The following is an 18,149-nucleotide window of genomic DNA, read 5'->3' as shown; positions in this document are numbered from 1 at the left end:
GATTTGAGAATTGCTTACCTAAGACTAAATTCATAACACTAAAAAGTTTAATATTAACAATTAAATGATAAAATCAGTGCTAAAATAAACATTAGCTCTTCGACAGCATGAGCTAAACACAATAAAACAGGAAAGCCACAGAATAAAAAGTAACATTTTATATGACATCTTGTATTTCCATTAACTATTCTTAAATACAAAAATTGACATATCAATCACTCATTTTATTTTATATTGCAATCAATATTATGTAGATATATTCCCATTTGAAAAGTAAAATCCATAAAGATACTTTTATTTGTCATTTGGTAATGAAAGTCATAGCAGAATAAATGATTTAATTTCTCAAATAATTATAGTATACGGCATGTGAAACAACATAATTTAACTTTCATTTTATAAAAGAGGATCAGAAAATTATAAAAAGTAAGTGACTAAATTAAGGTCATAAAATTAATTAGTAGGACAGGTAAATGATTAACAAGGTTTCAGAAGTGAATTGGGCCTTTTATCTAACTGATGTGTGAATTTATGTATTTGAGTATTAAATATTCTTCATTTTAAGTGAAGGCTGCTACAGAAAACTGTACATTATTTTAAGTCCTGGGCATAGACAAGCAACCATTGTCAGGTAGACTTACTTTGAATTTAAAAAATATTTAAAAATATTTTAAAAATCCAATATTTTTACTTACACTTAAAACTCATGTTCTCTCTTAGACACTACTTCCTCTTCTTACCTCACATATTTTAAGTATGTTTCACTGAAAAATATCTTGCTTCAACAGAAAAATTTTATTAATTTAAAAATGCACTTATTTTCGATAGGACAATATTCTGTAGTGTAAGATGATACTGCAGAACTCAGAGTATTGTAGAGGAATTCTCTATTAATTTTGTCAACACATAGCTAGAAGGCATTTGTTTTTGTCCTTCCTTTTTACCTGTTTCTAAAATATTATTTATAGTTGTTTATAGTTCATAATGCAAAACAGAGAAATTACCTTCTACTTTCTTGTTCACCGACATTAAACTAGAAAAATAACTTTACTGTTCAATACTCACAGATTCTAAGTTTTCATTTGTATTTGTAGATAAGAACATATAGGAGCAAAAATTTTATATTTAAAGCCATTAAAGAACTTAAAAAATATTCTCAGGGGAAATTACAGGGATAGAGTTTTAAGATGAAAGAAGATGTATTTAGGTTTACAAATCATAAAAACATTACCGATCAGCAGGGCACCTGCAGTATAAAAAGTAAGAAATAAGAACTAAAATAAAAAAATATGTCTGGCTGAAGAGAAGGGCATTTATTAAGAGAAATGTAGAGTTGAGACTAGGAAGATGAATAAACTAAGTAATTATTTTTAATTTAAACTATGAAGATATGTTGATATGAAGATATGTTGCTTATGAAGATATGTTGATTGTATAGATGCTAATGAAAAGCAAACAAGTGCTAAGAAATGTACCATTTATTTATCCTATTACTGTGTGTTTGCTCTTATTTTTTCATCTCTCTATTTCATAATAACTCTTATTAAAGTTAATTTCGACATATAATTAGTCATCATTGCATGAGTTGACTTATCCATGCTTTTAATGGTAAGAATTAAAAAAGATCTTGTCTTACATTTATTGCATCCTCAAATTTTGGGGAGGTGGCAGTGGAAACTGGTTTCAATTTTGTCAAAATAAAAATTCTTATATATATTTTTTTTTGTTGTTTTGTTTTTTGTTTTTGGGTCACACCCGGCGTTGCTCAGGGGTTACTCCTGGCTGGCTGCTCAGAAATAGCTCCTGGCAGGCACGGAGGACCATATGGGACACCGGGATTCGAACCAACCACTTTGGTTCTGGATCAGCTGATTGCAAGGCAAACGCCACTGTGCTATCTCTTCGGGCCCAAAAATTCTTATATTTTTAATCAATCATAGCATGTCATTTCAAAATTAAAAAATTATACGTAGACACAATAAAAAGTAATTTGAGAATAAATTACTTGATCATGTGGTAATTAGATGCAATTTTGTGTTTCATGAAACAATTATAGTATATGTTATGTATCAATAATGTCATAACTTTCGGTGGCAAATAATTATTTAGAGACTAGAAATTTTTATATAGTCTATATCTTAAAATATCTAAGAATAGTACTTTTATAACAGCATTTTGTAAATATATATTATATAATTTTTGTATATAAATAAGATAAATAATAGCTAAAAACACATTAACAGGGGCTGGATGATAGTATTGTGTGTAAGGTCCTTTTGTTGCACATTACCAACGTAGATTCAACTTTCTGGTCCCATAGGGCCTCTGGGCATTGCCAGGAATAGTTTCTGAATAGAGTAACCAACCACTAGGAGTAACCGTTGAGCATAAACGGATGGGCCCCAAAATAAAACAGACAAAAATAACAAATACCTTTCTACATTTTCTATCATTTAATTCAAGTTATAAATAAATAATAATAGGAATATCTTCACATTTGCTTTTCTTATTTTGAATTTTTTACAATTAATGACACAAATTTGAATTTTAGACAAATTAATAATAAATGCATGAAAAGTTTATTCTTATAAACCTTTCTTTGAGAATTACTAAAATTTAAATGTATAAATTGAGGCTGCTAACTGAAAGTATAATATACATTTACATATATTTATAAGATGACTTTTAATAAGATTTTTATGCCACTGCTTCTAGCTAGGTTAATTTATAAAATATGTTCTATTATAAAATGTATTTATAATGTTCTGTATATATGTATAATCTGCCCAAAGGAAAATATTAAAAACAAAATCTCATGACGCTTCAGCTTCATTTATAAACTCAATTTGAACAAATAATTTTCCTCCAGAAAATAGCAAATATCACTGTCCTATTATAGGGAACACGACATTATCTCAGCAAGCAGAATGGAGATGTACTGATTTTATTTTCTGCAGGTCCCTTATGACGTTTGACCAAGCAAGCATTATGAAGTGATCTTTTAATGCATAAATCATTGTTTATATTGAAAATAAAAAATAAAAATTAAGTGATAAGTCTACTGAATGCTTGATATCACTGAAAAAGCCATTCTATTCAGATTCTAACAATTGCAATGTTTCCTAGAGTAATATACATTTCTATTCAAGAAAATATAAGCATTCAGGAAAATAATTTCAAATAAAAATTTAGTAAGAGGATAGTGACTACTCTGGAGAGATAGCACAGCAGTAGAGCTTTTGCCTTGCCCAAGGCTGACCGAAGAGGGACCTGGGTCTCCAACATACCATATGGTCCCTTAGCCAGGAAAGATTTCTGAGCACACAGCCAGGAGTAACCCCTGAGCATGACCTGGTGTGGCCCAAAAATCAAAAAACAAAATAGTGATTACAATATTTATTCATTAAATATACAAAATGATTAAAAAGCATAACATCAATAAAATATAGATCAGATATGTTATATCAGATCTATTTAGCACACTTTCAATAAAAAAGAGTGACTAGTAAGATACTTTAATATTTAAATAATGAAAATATAGTGTACTTTCCCCATTATATCTAGATTATTTACAATGATTATTAAGCAATTGAAATATATATTTCCATTATAATAATAACAACAACAAATTATTTTTATGCAAGAAGTGTAGGAAAATGAATTAGATTTAGATGGCAAGAAGAAAAAAGAAAGAATTATGATGGCGAGCTAGAATTATGATTCAACAACTTATTTATTGGATTGAGAGGTGCTTCTTGAATAAGAATTTAATAAGCTCAACTAATTTAATTAATCAAGTTCCTTTCACTCTGAGGTTGTAGATATTCAGAAATAAGGATGGTTATGTGGAAGTCACATTGTTGGATTTAGAAATTACTCACATAAAGGGTAATGCCTGGGGGGACGGAGAGAGCATGTTTGCCTTGCATGCAGAAGGATGGTGGTTGGAATCCTGGCATCCCATGTGGTCCCCTGAGCCTGCCAGGAACGATTTCTGACCATAGAGCCAAGAGTAACTCCTGAGCACTGCTGGATGTGACCAAAAACAACAACAAACATCCAAACAAACAAAAAGGTAATGTCTGGTTTCTGACTCTACTGTACTCTAAGCAGATTTTTATCAAATTGTCTTTTATTCTACTTTATAATAAAACAAAAGTGAGCTCAAGTATTTTATATTCTCTACAAAATTATAGGAAACATATTTTACATTCCACAGAAACAGCTTATAATGGTTTCTCATATAAAAACCATATTACTTTAAAGATATATAAACAAAATCAGTTAATTATAAGAAAAATTTGATAGTGAGTAGGGTTTGCCTTGCACACAACTGACCTGATTCACTTCCAGTCACCACATATGATCCTCTGAATACCATTAGGAGTAATTCCTGTGCATAGAGTCAGGAGTAAGATCTAAGCACTGTTAGTGTGGCCATGAAACAACAAAAAGAATGTTTATTAAAATTTGGAGGAAACAGGTAAATTTAAAAAAAAAAAAGATTATTCTAGAACTATATTTTGGCCTAACAAGAATTGAGAAAAACTACATTGATGTTCATCAAAGTGAAATAAGATACTGATTAAGGAGGAAGTGAGAAAATTAATAAATTTCATGCACTATATAAAATTTATTATGTGACTTTCAGTATTGTGCAAATAAAATGATAGAAACAAGATATGGAATTATAGAGAAGTCAGTGAAATCATGAGTCATTAGAAAAAATGTAATAGAGAATTTTTAATAGAGAAAATAGAAATGGAATAAAAATCACAAAGAATAAAGCCAGGGCAAAATTCTGAAGGAGGCAGAAGTCAGGTTGAGAAAAAATAAAAATAGTGTTTAAAGATGTTGATATACACTTGAGTGTCTTGCACAGAAACAAGGTAGATATGAAGAGTGGAAAGCACAAAGAAAGACAGAATCAAAATGGAAAGATATTAGAATGAAAATGTGAGACACCAGATTTAATGGTCCCTCAAGAAATTATTTTAAGTTTCCCTAATATTAAAAGTAAAGTATGAAGCTGAAAAAAAACTAGTTCAAAATAATTTGACAACGGAATAATTCAGAGTATTTCTGTGGGAAATTTTTAACTACAATAATAACAAACGTCAATTGAAGAGGCTCTTAATAGTCTAGAACCAATAGCTTTGGATTTTTATAATAAAATGGGTAGAAGTTGTTCGTTTATAAATATTATTTTAAGATGGGGACAAGTATTCACTTGTGATTTTTTTTATCTATTGGTTTTAGGTCATACCCCTTTGTTTTAGAAATTTCTCTGAATTCTGTGCTCAGGGTCCTGGTGGTGACTGATGTAAATACAGTAAGTGGTTCTGGGTCAAAACTGATTGGTTGTGATCAAATACTAATCTTCTACACTATCTTTTTGGCCCAAGATTATTTTATTAACTAATTAATCAATTTTGCTCTTGGTTCATACCTGGTGATGCTCGCTCAGTGGTTAGTACTTGCTCTTTACTCAGAAATCACTACTGGCAGTGCTCAGTTGATGATACAGGATGCCAAGGATCAAACACAGGTTGGCAGCACGTAAAGTAAACGCCCGACTTCTTGTACTGGACTATCTCTCCTGGCCCCAAGATTATTTTTAGAATGTGAAAGATACAAGCAAGAAGCATGGTTTCTAGACTGTTTGAACAGTAAATGCATGCTTAAACATGCCATAAACTTGTATAATAAAATCTCTGAGAATATGAACAAAATTTATGTATGCCCTGTCGGTAAATCAAAATGATAAGTCGTTCTTTACATGACGTTGAGAAATGAGGAGATAGTGATGGAAACAATTATCATCTGAAGATAATAATAAGATAGAGGAAACATATTTTCTAAAGACAGATAAGGTATACTGTAGTAATACAATTTATTAAGGTACACTGCATGCTGTATAATGATTGATAATATATAATACATATATTAATTATAATTCACAAATACTAAGTTATGTTATAAAATGAATAAATACTTGAATAAAGTTGTGGAAACATTTGAAGTATTTTATAATCATCTGTCAGCAACCTTTTTAGCTAACAGTTGCTATTATTTTATAGTCTCAACACCTTTAAACCAGAGATGTCCATTCTTCACATCTTTAAAACCACTGTAATTTTTTCGTTTATTTAATCTTATCTTTATTGTTCTTTTCCCACAGTTTAACCTACCATCATGTGCAGTTTCTGAGATTTTAACCTCTCATTTTTCTGGACTAATTTAGTGTTTACAGGGTCAAAGAATGCCTGCTATGCCTCATCAATTTAATTATGGGTTTAAACAAGAACGATCAAAATAAATTTTTTTGATTCCCACATAAATTACCTTCTCTCTGCAGGAGGAGCATTATCTGCTGCTTGGACCGTGAGCGCATAAGTCCGGCCGACTATCAGTTCCACTCCTGGGGCGATGGTGATAAGTCCTGTTGTTTTATTGATGATGAAGTCTCCCTGAGCCCCAACTAGGATTTCATAAGTGATCTCCCCGTTTGACCCTTCGTCTGCATCTACAGCAGTGAGCTAGAATTAAATTAAAAATCATAGCATAAGTCCTCTGGGGACTCAACTTTGACTCCCTTGTTTAATTTCCCACCAACAAAAGGGGCTTAATTTCAGAAATGCAAGAGGTACACACAATTCTTTTATTTATTGTGTTTGAAAGCTACTAATTTTGATTACGATACTGAAGCAAATGTACAGCATAAAAACACAACATAGTTTTCTTCTGAAACTGAATGAATTTTGGGGGGATCTTGAATAATTTATTTCCACTTAATCAAAGAAATGAAAGGGAAATGCAAACAACAAAACTAATATTCTTATATAAAATTACTATTTCCTTCTATCGTATTTTCTTTTCTTGACATGTATGCACATAATACTACCTGAAGCCTGGAAACAATGACATAGGTTAGGATTTTTTTTCATGGTTCTTTTCTTCTTTCGAGTCTTCCTTACCCCACATAGAAATATTTTTATTTTTCTCTTAAAGACTCTTTTTCCTTTCTTTCTCATTTTTTTTAGTTTACATTAACTTAAAAAGAATTCCTATAATTTTTTACAATAACCTATAAGACTAATGAGGACAACATATTAATAAGGACTAATGAGGACTAATGAGGATAATGTATTATCTTTTTAAAATCAGACAAATTATCTTAGATTTTGAGTTATTTAATTAAATAATTACAATAATAAGAATGATACTTTAGGGGGGGAAAATGACTAATCAAAATAATGCCACATAGGAGTCTGTGATAGCAACTTGCATATGTTTTTAAAAAAATTGAAGCAACTGATATGCAATAGTTAAAAATATTATTTAGGTTATATACATAAAATAATATTCATTTCATAAATATAGTTATTTCCTAAGAAATAAGACTCTTCAACTATCACAAATATATATATATATATATACTTAATTAAGGGAAATAAGAAAATAATATATTCTAGTGGAATGTCATATATGTTGTTTGCTTATTTTGTTTTGAGATCACACACCCTGCAGTGCACAAGATGTATTCCTGGTTCTGTGATCAGGACCCATCTTGGAATGGATTGACTTTGGAGGTTGGTGGTTGAACGACATGTAATCTACCTCCTGTGTTGTCTGTGCAGCCCTTCTAGTGAAAATCTTTGAACATTTCACAAACATCCACAGAATATTGTTTTTATCATTCCTGAAATGATTGGTGGAGAAGAGTGGTTTTATTCTACATCAAATGAATTTCCAAACATGTTAAATTTCAAAGCATCTTAAATTAATTTCAAAACATACTAAAGTTTTTAAATTTCATATTAAATAAAAATAACACATGATTATAATAAATAATTTGGTGGAAGTTATTTTAGCTATTGATATATATATTGGTTTTTGGGGCCACACCCATTTGATGCTCAGGGGTTCCTCCTGGCTAAGCACTCAGAAATTGTCCCTGGCTTGGGGGGACCATATGGGACACTGGGGGAATTGAACCGTGGTCCTTCCTTGGATAGCGCTTGCAAGTCAAACATCTTACCTCTAGCGCCACCTCTCCGGCCCGTTTTTCTTTTTATTGATATTTTCTTATGTCCTTTGAATCCCTATACTTTAATTTAGTGAAGTTGTTCTATATTTATTACTGACTCCTTTAGTTGACTACTGAACACTGATATATCCTAGATAAATACTAAATGGTTATGTACATATATCTTTGAAATTTAAATGCAAATTTTGTAATGCAGTATTGATTAATCTTAGAGTCAAAAACTCCTATTCACTGCAATAATGAAATATAAACATCATGCTTAAGGGATTAAGCAGTGTCCATTAAATTCTTTTTTGTAATATTTTACACTATTTTTTTAAAATTTATGCTGCTATTAGTATAATTATGTGCAAGAAATTACAGCAACAAAAAGAATTAAAATCCCAAAAAAAGGAAATGTGAGAGATTGGCATTGATTCAAATAAGTCTAATTTTGGCTATTTGTGGGTGGGCAGATGTGGTTGCTAGAAGGAAAGGCAATTCATGAAATGATTCTGAGAATGACAGTCCTAAAGGCAAAAGAAAAAATAACTATTTTCAGAAAGAATCCAAATGAATGATGTATATTTATGGAAAACTATTCAAGCCAGATAAACTCATTTTCTTTTTGTGTGAGGATAAAATTATAAACTTAGAGCATGGAGTAAGCATAGAAACTATCACTTTCTATTAAAGTAAATCACTTAACAAAATGTCTGAGGAAATCTTAATTAAAAATTACTCCAAATCAGATTCAATATTAACATTCTTCCTGGGACTTAAATTGGCTAATAGAATTTAATGATAAATGGCAATGCATCAGGTTAAGACATACTTATGAGTAAGCTTCAGGAATACAGGTATTATGATTGCTCTTATTTGACATTTTCATAAATGATGTTGAAGGGAGAATAAGCTGGATGATAATTAAATTGAAGAGGGCACCCATCTGGGAGGTGCCTTAAATACCAAAAAATACTGCAAAGCACAGAGAATTGAAACTCCCCAAAATAACAAAACCTTTCAACTACAGATAAACTAATATTTTCAGGGAATAAAAGTAGTACCACAGAAAGCATTAGTATATAGGATTTTTAACAAATAAGTCCAAAGTAAGTTCTATGTGAAGTTATTTAAGTAGCTTTATAATATTTTTGTACTATGTAATAAAATATTGAGAGGGGTTCGGGCAAAAAAATATTGAGAGAAGAATTAACATATGGTGTTAAGTCCATATACAAAATTATTTTTAAGAAATTATAACAACAAGGCTAAAATTCAAACTATGAAAATAAGAAATGTTTATAATGACTATGGCATCAATAAATTTTTGAGAATGTAAATTTGAGGAGAGGTGATTTAAAACTGTGATTAGTAGTCAATGGAAAAACAGAAAATAAAAATGAAGCATATTTCTAATTTACAAAGGGGAGGGGATCTTATCCTAAATAGAAAGGCATAGATGAAGGCCTGAGATATGTTTAAAAAATAAATCTAAGAGTTGCTTTCATAGAATCAGGTGAAAATAAAATAATTATAGCTTTTAAGTTTTACTTATATCTTATGGCAACTAAGGAGTAAAATACTTCAAGATTTTTATTTTTATAATGAATGACTCTATTTTTTTTGGTTTTTGGGTCACACCTGGCAGCACTCAGGGGACCATATGGGATGTTGGGATTTGAACCACCGACCTTCTGCATGAGAGGCAAATGCCTTACCTCCATGCTATCTCTCCAACACAAAATGACTCTTTTTTTTAAAGGTTATAATATTATCTTTCTCAATTTTTTCCTCTCTGTACTCTAATTAAGTATAGATTCCTTACATGCTAAGACACTTATTACTTCCACAGAAGGAAAAAAAGAGGCATTTTTATTTGCCTTATTATTCCCTTTTAATTATGTTTGAATTGTACTTTTTTCTTTAATATCTCTTCCTGTGTCTGAAAATATGACTTGCAAAAGGACAAAACTTTATAAATACAGATTGAAGCAATGTTATAAAAAACAGCAACAATTGATAAAGAAATTATTTGATATGAGTTTTAATATAGTATCACGAGAAAATATGTTTATTATAAGAGCATGATTGCCAAACTTATAATCAAGAAGTTTTGATCATTTTTTTTAGACCCGTGTCTTTATTTCTAGTAAGACTAAATGCTTTCTTTTCTTCTAAGGTACTTTGATCACATTAATCCACAAAAGTCAGCTAGAGAAAGCACACTCAGAATGAACTCCCACAATAAATTTAATATACCTCAATCTCCTGCAAGTCAAATTCTTAGGATAAATATGGTATTCTTTAATTTGACTCACATAATATATCTTAGTGGCAACAATGTTTATGATAAATTAATCAGACTGGCTCTGAATTATTAAAAAGATTTCAAGACTTGGGCATTAGACTTGGATTTTTTAATGAAATAAAGATCATTTTCAGGCTTATTAAACTTAATAAAAATGAGGAAGAATTCATTTTTAGTAAGTTGACAACTATTTGTAGTCTTCCTATTTAAATGCTGGGGTAATATATGTGTGTAGCTTACAAAAAAGGCATCAGAATTTAAACACTTTGAAAAAGCTGCATAAAATTTAATCAGGAATGATGACATAATGAAATGTGATGCTTTTTAGAAAGCTATAGATGGCTTTGCTGGAGACTGATAAAGAGTTTATTTATGAAAACTATGATCAGTCTAAACTAAAGCAAGATATATTTTGCAAATATAGTTATTAGCAATAAAGCCATAATTTCACAAAGAAAAATATGATTGTTTACAATTTTTACTATTATTTGTTTTGTTTGGGGACCTCATGTGAAAGTGCTGAAGGCTTATTCCTGGTTCTGAATGAAGGCATCATGTTTGACCATGCTTCATAGATCATATATGGTCCAGATTTTGAACTGGGTCAGCTGCTGTCAAGGCAAGCATCTTACTCCATATGCTATCTTCAGCCCAATAAAGTTTTTTAATAATGATTCCATAAATTTGAAAAAAGACATGCTTATTTATTGAACTTATAATGTGTATGCTTTTTTCCATAATTCTTATGAAGAAATTAAGTCACAAGTTTGCAGTTCTAAGACTTTATCATTTTTTGTTGCATTAACACATCTTTACAAGTAATCATTTTATAAGATGATATGTATAAATCAAATTTTAAATTTTCTATTAAATATTAGGCAAACATATAAAATAAATGTTTAATTTCTATTAAATATTTTATTGGTATATCTTGTATTTTGAATATATTCTTTATCCATAAAAGATATTTTACTTTCTGCAGTCCTGGAATTGTATCAGGCAAACACATAAACAGGAAGTTTCTAGAGCACTGATCTCCATCTCCAACTGATCATATATGATATTATATATTCATATATTTGTATTGTTGATACATGCTGTTTGCAACAATGGCTATATTGTCAAAATAAATATTAATTATTGCAGGTTACCCATGTTTTGAGTCACTTTTTTATGAAATCAGAAAAATTGCATTTCTAAATATCACAAATGACTTATCAGAAAGATATTTAAGAATTGGGAAATTTAAAGCTAATAGTTGTAATTACAAGATTTCTAAAATATAATAAAGGACCAGGTTGCTATACAGCAATAGCTAATGTATTTGCCTTCCATGGAGCTGACCTGGGTTTCATCTCTGGCATCCCACATGGACCCATGAGTGATGCCAGGAGTAATTCCTGAATGCAGAGCCAGGAAAATTCCTGAGCATAATTGACATCATTAAACAACAAAAATGAAATCATTGTCACACAATGAAATTCAACATTAGCAAAAGATATTTGGAGTAGTCTTTCCTCACATTATTTTCAAAAAATGTATTGAAAACATAGAGCCACAGAATTGTAGTTGATCCGCTATTTTTTCAAGTAAAACAATGTTTTGTAATAGGATTTAATTCAGTCTTGATCACTTGCCTTGCATATGTGGGGCCTAGGTTTTGGTTACTGTCACTACAAAATGAATATATGAAGAGGGGTGAAACATTAGTACAGCAATCCGGGTGTTTGCCTTGCACATTTTTCACCTGTTAAAAGATATAAGACCTCTGCAAAACATATATTTGCTAATGAATTTTCAAAGGAAATACTATATCCTTACTGAATGTAATATATTCTTTTTTTTTTTTTTCGGTTTTTGATTTTGGGGTCACACCCAGCAGCGCTCAGGGGTTACTCCTGGCTGTAAGCTCAGAAATCGCTCCTGGCAGGCTCGGGGGACCATATGAGGTGCCTGGATTCGAACCACCATTCTTCAGCGAAGGCAAATACCCTACCTCTTCACTATCTTTCCGGCCACAATATATTCTATTTTTAAACATACTTTTAACAAGTCTACTTTTATATATACTAGGTATAGCATAAATTACTATAGCAAAACCTGTAAGCAAATCATCTGAAACTCCTAGTAACCAAGGACGAGATAAGGAGGGTAGGTTATTTTGAAGATAGCAGAGATTACAAAAATCACAGACTTACACTAAACTACTTGTATAATAATCATGTTGTCCTGATATTTTTCATTAAAGTTAAATAAACTGAGTCCTGGAGAGACTTATTGATTCTTTCAATGTTGGAACCAGTCTCAATGCCAATTTTCAGGTCAACAAATTTTACATTAAATTTAATTTAATCATTTATGGAGTTAGGACTTCTAGAACCATTATGTGACTCAATGCTTAGGGATTTAAATGCATAATGAGATGTATATATATATATACATATATACATATATATGTTTTATTCATCATCACTTTGAATAATCTAAGATGATGGATTCCTCGATAGATACTTGTTTTGGCAAAAGCATTTTAGTTGCACAACACAGGGCAAAATATCAATGCTGTTAAGATACCACTCTCATTAACATTTTTCTAGGACATTAAGATTATTGTACTACAGATGCATCTTATATGTGATCGTATGCAATATAAGTCAAATAATAAAATCGATGTGACTATTTGAAAAATATCTGTATATTTCTTGAGAATTATATTTTTTCTTTTTTTTTTTGTTTTGTTTTTGGTCCACACCCGGCGGTGCTCAGGGGTTACCCCTGGCTGTCTGCTCAGAAATAGCTCCTGACAGGCACGGGGGACCATATGGGACACTGGGATTCGAACCAACCACCTTTGGTCCTGGATCGGCTGCTTGCAAGGCAAACGCCACTGTGCTATCTCTCCGGGCCCGAGAATTATATTTTTTTTGTGGAATATTTAAAATCCTTCTACTGTTAACAGAATTTTATTATTCACATAAGGAGATTGGAAACTGGAAGCTAAAGTGTATCAATGATTTTACATTGTGTTATGTTTAACTTCTCTCATTATATCTCTCATTATATCATTATATCGAGTTGCTTCCCTCAGTTACCATAGATCTTAAACCACCTACTTACTTAAGGATTTAACATTAAATATTTAATTTAGTTTAGTTAGTTAAACTCAAAAATTATTCGTAATCTAAATTAATTTGGCATGCATGATATTTATTCTTCAATTGATATATTAACTCAGACCTTAAACTACTGAACACTAGACTCTGAAATATGCTTGATACAGACTACATGATTGCTATAAGTTTGTGGGTTAGAAGAGGTGACAGATCCTTTAATAAAAGTGATGTTAGAGAATAATAAAGTGGCATTATGAAAGTACAGAAGAGCCTCTAATGACAAGTGCATTGGAAGAATAAGTTAATGTCTACATGACTGAGTGAAAAAAGCTTGGCATTTTTTTTTTACCATTTAGTTCTTTTTCTCTCCAGTGTCAGTCAAATTGTTGCCCACATGCCTCATGATATTAGCATGCCATTTACTATTCCAGTTCATCTCGAATAATATCCCTTTTCACCTGTGTCTTTGAGTACTAAAAATCCCTATAGGCTCATGAAGTTCTAATCAGCAAGAAATCCTCTCCCACTACTAATGTCTCAATATCCCTGATTTTACTCTCTTTTCACAGACCCTCAGCAACTCTTAGTATAGTCTATCATTACAATAATGATTTGTGGTATTTCCTGATTTTTTTAATCGAATAAAGATTATATCTTAGCAAATATCAACACTCCTCCATTAATCTTATTCACTTTGTGACTTTTCAGATCATCATTAAAGAATTAATTGCTTGAAACTTTAAATATTATTTTTGTCCTAAGGCACATGAAATTATGCATATATAACGCACACAGGCATACAAACACATTAAGATTTGGTCAGTGATGATTTTATTTGCAATGTCAAAGTGAATCATAAAGATTTTGACTGTCTTCCTCCAAAGCAGTACATAGGGGATAACAGAAAACTTCTGGTTGTTTAACTCCTAGGGTTTAATGATATAAAGTTTCTCTGGTGTTACAGATTTATATATTTAAATAAATATTGATTTAAAATTATATATTTATCTAAACAAATTAATCAATTAAATAAAATATATTAAATGTCCACATTGTACCAGATGCTTTATACATATAAATATATATAAATATATAATAAATGAATATAATAAATAAAAAGCCATAAAATGCATTTTAAAAAATATATCTTAGTTTGTGATCCAATAAAAATAATTATTTGTAAAACTAAAGTTTTGAAATATCCTACAAAGGAAAAACTAGGATGCTCCTGAAAGAGAAAGGGAGAGCAATTTAGCAAAGAAAGATAAATACAGTGAGATCTAAATAATGAAATACATAAATAGAAGTTATGTAGTTAAATTGTAAGCATTATGATAAAGGAAATAATGAATAATAGCTTTGAAGAATAAACTAATGTATAAGAATATCACAAATTTTTTCTTCCAAGGGGGAGAATAAGTCTAGAAATTATTGGTTTTATTAAAAAATAAAATAGTCCTCTTAATGTTGAATAAAGTAAAGAATTGAGTATGTATGTTGGACATTTTCAGGAAAAGGGATATTGTATTGATTGACAATAACTTTCTGTAGAAATAAATTTAAGAACTCTTTTTTATATAATAACTTTATGGTAAATTTTTAATATAAATCTATGTAATCACCAGGATTATAAGCATGTTCGTAGTTGGGTTTCAGTCATAAACAGAATACCTCCTCCCTTTACCAGTGCAACATTCTTATCACTAATGCCTCCCTCCCCCACCCCTGCCAATTTTTAAAAAAAAAATTGTGAAAAAACTTTTCAATTTTAGAAACAGTATAATGAATTGGTGAGTTTTGTGGTGTTGTTTTAGTGTTAGTTTGGGGTTCATACACACTAGTTTTCAAATCTTACTCCTGATTCTGTGCTTCGTGCTCTGGGGGCATAACTGATTCTAGATATCAAGGTAAGAAAAACTGGCAACGATTTTTAAGTCAATCGTACAAATAAAATAAAATCGATATATTCATTTGGTGTTGAAAAACTCTGAGATTTTCTGTTAGTCCTCTATTGCTAACAAATGATTAATAGACTGAAAGTTAAAGGAATGTATATTTTAAAATTGGTTTTTTGTGTGATAATATATGCCTTAAAGTGAAATTTTGCATCTAACTTATATACATCAAATAAACTAGTTTAATTAAAAAAATATCACCAGAACCCCAAATTCATCTAAAACAATCAAGAGTCTTATGCTCTTAATGCCCCGCCCCCATGCTTTGCAATGTCTCAGCCCGAAAAATCTCAGCTGAGTTTAGTATACACCTTCTATTGTACTGCTAGGATGTCAGGAACTAGCATATGTTCCATCGAAGACAAATACTTTTTCTCTTTAAATGATTAATTTAATGTAATTTTTTTTCTCTATTGAAAATAGCCCACCTGTTCCAATTGAATATAAATAGGAACATACCCTGGGGAAAGGTGGAAAGTAGCTAAACATAATTATCTCTATGCTATGGGTTTTTTCTTCTGGGCATTGCTCAGATTAAACTGAAAAATAAAGGTTTTTTTTTTCTTTTCTCTAAATAGCTGTAATTATTTTATTTTAGTTAACAATAGGGTTGTCAATCAGTCTATTGAGGCACTCTGTGTCAAAATATAGTCACATGAAAGAGTCTTGCCAAGATTGGCAGTAGTTCCTCTTGGAAAGTTTGATAGAATTCATTAGTGAATCCATCTGGACCTGGGCTTTTGTTTTTCGGCAGACATTTGATTACTGATACCACCTCACACCCCAGAGAATGGCACACATCACAAAGAATGAGAATAAACAGTGTTGGCGGGGATGTGGAGAGAAAGGAACTCTTATCCACTGCTGGTGGGAATGCTGTCTAGTTCAACCTTTATGGAAAGCGATATGGAGATTCCTCCAAAAACTGGAAATCGAGCTCCCATACGATCCAGCTATACCACTCCTAGGAATATACCCTAGGAACACAAAAATACAATACAAAAACCCCTTCCTTACACCTATATTCATTGCAGCTCTATTTACCATAGCAAGACTCTGGAAACAACCAAGATGCCCTTCAACAGACGAATGGCTAAAGAAACTGTGGTACATATACACAATGGAATATTATGCAGCTGTCAGGAGAGATGAAGTCATGAAATTTTCCTATACATGGATGTACATGGAATCTATTATGCTGAGTGAAATAAGTCAGAGAGAGAGAGAAAAACGCAGAATGGTCTCACTCATCTATGGGTTTTAAGAAAAATGAAAGACACCCTTGTAATAATAATTTTCAGACACAAAAGAGAAAAGAGCTGGAAGTTCCAGCTCACCTCAGGAAGCTCACCACAAAGAGTGATGAGTTTAGTTAGAGAAATAACTACATTTTGAACTGTCCTAATATTGAGAATGTATGAGGGAAATGTAGAGCCTGTTTAGGGTACAGGCGGGGGTTGGGTGGGGAGGAGGGAGATTTGGGACTTGGGTGATGGGAATGTTGCACTGGTGATGGGTGGTGTTCCTTTTATGACTGAAACCCAAACACAATCATGTATGTAATCAAGGTGTTTAAATAAAAAAAATTATGCATTAAAAAAATATATAGTCACATGAAAGGGAATTATAATAGAAAATACTTTTAGAAAAAGAGCAGGATCAAAAACTTGTTAATTATTTTGATGGATGCAGAAAAAGGAGTCTAGAAATGAGACTGACTAGGGCCTTAACCCTGAAAACTGTGTAACTTCTTGGAGGGGGTCCTTCACAATATATAGGCTTTCAAATGTGACAATATATGATCAGCTAAGACAGATTTTTTGGTTTATTTTTATATTTGAAGATAATGCATTAGTCAACATCTTAGAATATGTTCAAAGTGCTTGTCAAGTATCTACTTCTCAACAGAAAACATAAGCAATAAGGGAAACATGTGAGGGGGAAAAAGAGAAGGACAAGAAGTAAAATAAGAACAATGACTGAAAATCTTAGGCACTTTGATAGTGTTAATGCACTGGTAACAGTACATCAAAACCAGAAACATTAATACATTTATAATATTTTTGTCTAAACTATCATGGAACAAAATTTTAATTGGAGATCAGAATGTAAACTATGTATCTTTTTCTATGTGACTGGCCCTTGACTAAATCCTTGGCTTCACATATAGTCCTCCAGAATTTCCTAGTGTCACTTATGATGGATGAATTAGAGGAATAACCCATGTGCACTATAAGGTATGGTCCAAAATTCACACTCCCCCAAAACTAAAACTAAAAATTTACATTCCCATCTCAAACCCAACCTATAATGTTAGCTTAGTGCTCAGGTAACCATAGGTATTTATCTTAAAGTGACTGAAGCATAAAAAAAGGTATTGGCTTAAAAAAATATGAATGGACATAGATGAAATAGAAGAGCCCTACATTTTAATTTGCAGAGATGTAAAATAAATATCACAAAAGCCTTTTTAAATGTATAGATGAATGTTTTACATAGATTAAAGATGGAGAAATGCCTTAATTTATACACTGAGGGAGACTTTCATTATCTTTATGTTTAATGTGATTTGGGAGGTACTGTGGTAGATATTGGAAAAAAAATAGTTACATCTTAGGAGAGAGTTATACACATTGTCAGACCAAATTGTGCTTGAGCAAAATAAAGTTTATAAAAGTAAAAATCATAATGAAAGAGTGCTAAAGATCTAAGAAACTGAGTATAGAAATATTTATGAAAAA

General features: G+C 31.1%; 1 protein-coding gene across 1 annotated transcript in view; it reads right to left on the bottom strand.

The window, feature by feature from the left end:
- The window catches only part of PCDH15 (protocadherin related 15), a 1,226,762-nt gene that overhangs the window by 232,534 nt on the left and 976,079 nt on the right, over positions 1-18,149 (bottom strand). Inside the window, exon 16 of the mRNA XM_049790532.1 lies at positions 6,346-6,539. Within this exon, the coding sequence (XP_049646489.1) occupies positions 6,346-6,539 (194 nt within the window). The remainder of the gene's footprint in view (positions 1-6,345; positions 6,540-18,149) is intronic.

The sequence above is a fragment of the Suncus etruscus genome, chromosome 17, assembly GCF_024139225.1.
Source record: "Suncus etruscus isolate mSunEtr1 chromosome 17, mSunEtr1.pri.cur, whole genome shotgun sequence".
NCBI lineage: Eukaryota > Metazoa > Chordata > Mammalia > Eulipotyphla > Soricidae > Suncus > Suncus etruscus.
The sequence above is the reverse complement of the archived record's forward strand: the minus strand, read 5'-3'. Positions and strand labels throughout refer to the sequence as shown.